This window comes from Boleophthalmus pectinirostris, unplaced genomic scaffold (assembly GCF_026225935.1).
Source record: "Boleophthalmus pectinirostris isolate CB_2022bp ecotype Guang Dong unplaced genomic scaffold, ASM2622593v1 HiC_scaffold_497, whole genome shotgun sequence".
Classification (NCBI taxonomy): domain Eukaryota; kingdom Metazoa; phylum Chordata; class Actinopteri; order Gobiiformes; family Gobiidae; genus Boleophthalmus; species Boleophthalmus pectinirostris.
Genome location: NW_026571402.1, coordinates 5,255 through 12,736, shown reverse-complemented (window position 1 = coordinate 12,736; position 7,482 = coordinate 5,255). Strand labels below are relative to the sequence as shown.

The window sequence follows — 7,482 nt, the reverse complement described above, 5'->3', positions numbered from 1 at the left end:
TCAGAGCAGAGATGTCCCAGGCAGGGAAAAGTCACAGGACAACATTTTACGCAACTCTCTCCTGTTTAAAACTCAGTGGTCACTCTAGTTATGTTGAGCTGTAATGCATTTATTCTGTATAATCAGCAACAGACTCATTTCATATGTTAAGGCAATGTAAATAAAATAATACACATACTGCGTGGCAGAGTTTTTCTATGCTTTTTAACTGGCAACTGCAGGTTTTAGTCCCACAAAATGAAATCAACCTTCACACGACCCATGTGACTTTGGATTCCATGTTTACAGATACATCAATTTGTAAATAAATTACCTTTGAGGTGACAAAAATAAATTATAATTTATATTTTGCACATTTGTACTTAATTTAAATTCAATATTAAGCATGATGTCAATCCTCCATTCAGACAAAATGCTGGGCAGTCAAGTTGTTTAAATTTCATCACATTTGGCTTGGACAGATTTTTTTCACTTCCTCCAGTAAGAAAAATGCTGTTTAAGTAGACATCTTTTTAACCACTACTGTAAAGCTGTTTAGATTGTTCCTCAAACATTTAGACTTGAGGTCTGAGGGAAAATAGAAGAAATACAGGAAAGTTAAGCCGGAAAATTATGTCTTGAATAAATTCATGTGTGTAGTTCCGATGTAACACAAAAAACACAAAATGCAAGAAGTTAGAAAATAAAAAGTTTTCACTGCAACATTCAGAATCCATCACATTTTTATAAGCAGGGGATTCAAATTCAGTTCACCTCCAAAAGTTTATTGAAGGACCTCAACATAATGAATGAATATAAGTAGTGAATGGTTGGCAGTACTGTTGAGTAAGTAAACTTTCAGACATGCTAGTTATACACTAATGTTATTAAAACAAAAATATTTGTTTACCTGTTCTCCATTTATTATTAAGTAAAGTGATCTAAACTGACTGCCAAGTCCAAGAGAAAGTTTTTACAGAAAGACACAAAACATTTTAAGCACCAAAAAGATTAGTTTATGATTGCTACATTGTTTTGACCTGGCAAAGGTACTCTCTATAAGTAACTTGATTAGTTTATGGTTGGTATTATTGGTAGTTGGTGTTGGGCCCATGCTGTGCATGAAGGTGGATTGTGTAGGAGTATGACAAGGTGTAGCAGAAAAATAAACAACCTATGTCAAAAGCAATAAGCTGAACCAGATATGCATAACCAAAAATACATTATAATTGGAAGTATAGGGGCAAATTTAGTTACAGTTTTCATATTTCTTAAGTTTTTAATAAGACAACTCTTTTTTGTCAGTTGTTTTGTTGATTTCATAGTTGATCCTATACAGAGTAGTGTGAACTTACTGAAGTTGGGCTGTCTGACGGATAATATTACTGTGAAAGCCATGAGCGAGTGTAAACGAATCCATCCTCACCCAACTGCCAGGCATAACTCACAATCCACAGCATGTCTCTAGGCATTCCCCGCTCACGTCTGAGTCCTCTCTCTGCCTTATGCACAGGTACTGGTCAGATTTGCATTGCATTTGTTTGTGGTATTTTATATTTCTGTTATTGTTTTGAAAGTGAAGTACAAGTATTCAAAATTGTTATTATTATTTGTCAGTAGAAGTAGCTCAGTTTATTTAAACTAATATTTCTTCACATCACAAGGCATCAATGACAAACTAGCATAATTTTCCTTACAAAAGACTAATCATTGTTGATCTCAAAGATCTGCTAATTAGCTGAGATAGCTACATCCACAGGTCTGTTGCCATTGTACATCACTGTTGACATCCTGGTATCCATATAGGTTGAAGGCATACTTGTGGGAAGGGTTAAAGGTGAGGGCCTTCACCTGGCTGGACACTCCTGCCACTCTCAGCTGTGACACATGTCATAAACTTGAAATCTACAAATGTTTCCAAACATACAAAGGGCACTACTTATTAATTACCAACTATTTGGCTATTGGAAATGTTTGTTTGTTTTGTTTATTTAATTAAAATTTCATTATAATGACGCTTGTAGAACAATTTATTGCTATCAAAGATCTCCCCAAACGAGTCAGTGAACAGCTCAGCAGTGTGTCCCCATGGTGCCCTTGTCTCAGCGAGGGTCAGAGGGTAAGTGTTGTCACATGGCCAGCATAGCTCTCCTAATGACTGACAGGTGGACACAAGAGTAAGAACTCTGGTTACCAATGAGTCACTTTACTGCAGCTTATGAGACAAATGCAATGCAGTTCAAAATAAAAAAATATATATTCAAAATAAAAAAGATTCCTGATCAAAGCTATAAATACAGGATAATAAATATATTAATGTTTATATGTACACAAATATAGATGGCATATCAAATAAGACAAAAAAAAGTAATTAAATGTCTAATGCCAGAATGATATCCCATATATTAGGTGTTTAACCTAGCTCATAATGTTGAATATTGGTTTGGGCTGTGCCTCTAACTCCTTAGCACTCCTTAGCTCTATTTATTAATTGATTATGCCCTGACAGCTACATTGTACTCTTTTAATCTTTTAAATGTCTCCTAAATCTGATTCCTTTTTTACATATGCTAGGTTTGAATGTGAGCAACAGACGGCACTGCCATTTCCCTCAGGAGAAATAAAGTATCTATCCACCCATCCATCCATTGGTAGATTGACCCCTAAACTAAAAAGCAATTAAATGATGCTGAACTCAGCCAGACTTAAGTATTTTTAGGATTCTCATCAGGAGAAATGACTGCAGCCAATACAAATAAGAGTGTATACATTTGTTAGAGTGTGCAAACTGGTAGAGTGGAAACCATGGGGGGGGGTTGTAACTGGGGAGGAACTGGGCTGGTTTATTTCTGGAGCATGTGTTGCTCTGGTCAGGGACCAACAGCTGAGCATGTGACAAAGCAAGGGCAACTCATGTCTGTCCAGGCAGTGATGGCTACATGTAGGTTGGGGTTGGAAGATCATCGCCATCATCTCTACAGCAGTAGCAGATATTCTGAGATTTTTTTCTGTCAGCTCTTTTACAACTTCCTAATCTTTCTGAAACTTTAGGCTTCAATTACACAGGAGAACACCACAGAGTTCCCCATTTTGTCATTGTTCATAACTTTATCCAAACCACTCACAAAGTAATATGGGTTACCTCGGGACCTGCATATAAAATTTGTGGCCACATAGACATAAATAAGGGCACTGCCATTAATTCTTTTCATCTGATATTTTCTTTACTGTTGTAAATCAAATGTATTTATTCATTAACAAACGAAAGGCAATTTTACATCTGCAGTCCCTGGAAACTTTGTGTTAGATGTGATTAGTTCTGACGGTAATGGTTCTGACTCAAAACTTGTTGCTCCCTCTAGCGGGCAACTAGAGTATAATATTTAAGTATTAAAGCCCCAGTTTTTGTCAAATTTAATAATAAAAAAAAAAAATAATAATAATAAAATACAATAACACACTTTTGACAGACATACACAATATTTCACCAGAGAAGGTACTGTAAAATATTTAATGCATGCTTAATTAATGGACATGAGACACAAGACAAGTATTTTTTCTTGACAGTGGAGATGATCCCATTATAAAAACAATGAGGTGAATGCCCATGAAAATCTACAATTGGTTCAGTTATTTACATAGAGATGTCTCAAATAAGATATCCAACTGTTCAGAAAAGGTCATCAGAGTTTTCCAGACAAGGATTAGGTTTCTCCTGTCATAATTGCAAGGAATTCGTCCTGGTTTACTGACAGAGACAGACAAAAAAAGAGATTGTGTCAGAAAGAGTAGTTACTGCCTACTAGCCAGTACTATTTTCAGGCTGCTGTCTTAATTGACATTCACTACTACAGTGTTATATTTATAACTCAGCTAGCAAAGGTAGTCGTGTAGTGTAGGTGGGGTCACTTACTTTCACCATCTCCGTCAATATCAAACTCGTCAATCATGCTTCGCAGCTCTTCATCACTAATGCTTTCTCCAAGTTCCCGTGCGACCCGTCTCAGGTTCCTCAGACTGATTTTCCCTGATTCATCGTCATCAAACAATCTGAAAGCTTTTAAGATCTCTTCCTTTGGGTCTCGTTCCAATATTCGGTCTGTTACTGTAGAAAAGAGATTGTACAGTTACAAGACTTGCCATTTAAAAAAAGCTAAAACACAAAAAATACAAAATACTTGCCAACTTCATTAAAATCCTCAAATGTAATCTTTCCATTTCCTTCTCTGTCGTAGTCTTTTAGTATTTTTAAAACGTCCACTTTTTTTACTTCAAATCCAAGCGCTCTCATTGCAACCTGCGGTGGTCATATACTTTGTAATTAGTAAAGATGCTTAAGAACACCAAAATGCAAACTTTTATTACTGAACAATTATAGCATGATGTGCATAAACAATTACTTAATAATGTTACTTACTAGTGATGTACTACTTGGGCTTAAAATCAAATTGAGGTCTGATCCCTCTGATTTTTACTTATACTGTCTGATCTTGAGTCATTACTTATTTTGTTAAATGCAGCTCTATGTTCAAGCAGACATTTTTCTAATGCATTCCTCCTATTGGTCAGCCTCTGTCATGAGCATAAACCATAGACTGTATTATAGATATTATATGTCTATGGACTGTATATATACAGTCTATGGCATAGACTATATAAAAAAGTGGCCTAAGCGAGTGTGAGGTCACCCATAGCATTCAGCGCCACTCAAATGAAGCTCACAATGCTAACAATTATAGGGGTGAATTTGGAGGCAGGCTCCATGTTATGAATAGGATTTTTTTAATGGACAAAATAGCAGGAAAAAAACCCAAAAACACCAGGATCATGTAGAGTGAGTTAATACGAACATTTTAGGACCAAAATAACGAGGCTCACAGCAGCAGTTACAGAGAGGAGCCATAATATTCTAAAGTAAGTCAATGGGAGCAGGGTCAGAAGGAGCTGGAAATGCCCGCATGCTCACGTTCTGTTTGGAACCCTTTAATAGATCCATGTTTGGAACGCAGTAGCTGGTGTGTTACCTATGTGCATATATATATACAGTCTATGGTCATGAGTGATACGTGAATTAAACCATTGTGGACTCTCAGAAGTAGTTGAGCGCTTTAATGACATCTAAATAAAGTATAAAGTTACTAACTGCATGAATTTGTGAAATCATGAGCTTGGTTCTAGAAAAATTTTATTGGCCAGCCCTACTGCTAATAGTTACTGGAGACATAATGACTATAAAGTACTACATGACTAGCATGAGCTACCTTAAGTTCATGGTAGTCAATCTCTTTATCTTTGTCCGTGTCAAACAGCTCAAACGCCTCTTTAATTTCGTGTTTCTGATCTTCAGTGAGCTCTCTTCTTTTCTTGCGTTTAGTTTTGTCCACAGCAAGCTCAGTTCTGGAAAAAAAAAAAAAAAGCATCGTTGAACTGATTTGGAACAAGCATTAATTGATCCATGGTGTAATGTTACAGATGCAATATGTAACTTTTAAAATGTTCAGTATGACTTTAAACCTCTCTAACGTTAACTGCATAAAGACAGGCAAGGGGCGCTAGCATAATGAGACAAGCTGGTGGCGGACCTTCTACCTGAAGATACATTACGACTCTTTAACGTGTTTGGCGAGAGTATAAATTATTACTGTCGGATCAGTAGTGGTAGTATTGTAACAAATCAGTCAATAAACATCAACACCACAAAGAGCAATCAAGGGTGTGCTATCCCCAACCTTAGCATAGAAGATAGCTATCTAAAACAAAGCCTTGTAACATGCTACATGCATTTGATTTAAGTAAAAATGTATGTAACCGGTTTACCTCAGGGACAGACTCATTGTATAACAATACAATATATGCACGGGTCTCAAATTCAAACCACTGATCCAAAGAAACACAACAAATCCCTTTATCCGCGCTCGCTCACACAAATCATCTCTATTGGTCTGTAGTTACTAGGCAACAGTAAAGTAAGCGCTGATTGGTTTTTGTCAACCGAAGTATGAATGCGTTAATTAATATGAATACCTTGATGGTTAACCTAATTTTGTAGTAGTGTTATATTGTTTCAACATCCAATGTTAAAATCTGGTATGATTAATACTGTGTTATCATCTCCTCACTTTCTTTACCACGGAAAGTAAGTTCAATAGGGACCTCTAGTGAAAATTTGTTGCCAATGCCCATGAGGTTAAAAGCATGGCTCTATTTATTTATTTTTTTCTTAATTAAATTTATTGCATATGTACATACAGGTTATTATAAACTAATTATTCTAACCATACAAGAAAACAGATTATTAAGATTATTAATAACAAGCATTAGCCGACAGTTTTTTGTTTTTTTTTCAGTTAGTCCCTCACCTTTTTTGTTGAACATCAAACACCTAAACAGGAGTGCTCGTAATACTCACACTCTCCTGAAAATTCGTTGTTTGAGTCAATTTTGTGAGTTTTCAGACGTAAAGCTTTACAATTTGAAGTGACTGCAATTTAGTGGCCAAAACATGAAATAATACACAAAATATGGTATTTTCAAAGAGTAGGAAGGTCTACAAAAATGATAAAACTAAATCGTATCTGAAGGAGCTGTGCAAGAAACACACATGTTCAAATGATTTAATATTGCCAACATAAAGCTTGTCACTGTAGATTTATTCACAGTGGGGAGACTAAATAAAACTGAAGTAAGAGCAATGTAACTTCAATGAAAATATTACTCAAGTAGGAAGTATGCTGCAAGAAAAGTACTCTGACTACAATTTCTTTAAAAAGTTACTCAAGTAAAAATACTAAAAAAAACTGAGTACCATGTGTATATATATATATATATATATATATATATATATATATATATATATATATATATATATATATATATATATATATATATATATATATATATATATATATATATATATATATATATTTATATTTTATATATATTTATATATATATATATTTTTTTTTATATATTTTTGTTTTGTTAGTTTTTTTTTCTTTTTCTTCCACTTATTTGTGGTTGGGTTGCGAGGGGCAGCAGTCTAACCAGGGACTCCCAGACTTCCTTCACCCCAGACACGTCCTCCAGCTCCTCCGGGGGGACCCCGAGGCGTTCCCAGGCCAGCCGAGACACATAGTCCCTCCAGCATGTCCTGGGTCTTCCCCGGGGCGTCCTTTCGGTAGAACATGCTCGGAACACCTCCTGAGGGAGGCACCCAGGAGGCATCCGGAACAGATGCCCAAGCCACCTCAGCTGGCTCCTCTCGACGTGGAGGAGTCTACTCCAAGCTCCTTCTGTGTGACTGAACTCCTCACCCTATCTCTAAGGGAGCGCCCAGCCACCCTGCGAAGGAAACTCATTTCGAGCGCTTGTATCTGCGATCTAGGCCTTTTGGTCATTAATCAAAGCTCATGACCGTAGGTAAGGGTAGGAATGCAGATTGACCAGTAAATCAAGAGCTTTCCCTTTCGGCTCAGCTCCCTCTTCACCACAGTGGTCGGATAC

General features: G+C 36.3%; 1 protein-coding gene across 1 annotated transcript; it reads right to left on the bottom strand.

Moving 5' to 3' along the window:
• Positions 1–3,461: 3,461 nt before the first annotated feature.
• Positions 3,462–5,921, bottom strand: cetn3 (centrin 3). The gene is made up of 5 exons (XM_020926559.2): positions 5,797–5,921; positions 5,241–5,376; positions 4,162–4,276; positions 3,893–4,084; positions 3,462–3,727 (listed from the first exon to the last, which is right to left on the bottom strand). Exons 1-5 carry the CDS (start codon positions 5,811–5,813, stop codon positions 3,684–3,686), a joined length of 504 nt encoding a protein of 167 aa, XP_020782218.1. The 5' UTR covers positions 5,814–5,921; the 3' UTR covers positions 3,462–3,683.
• Positions 5,922–7,482: the final 1,561 nt, after the last annotated feature.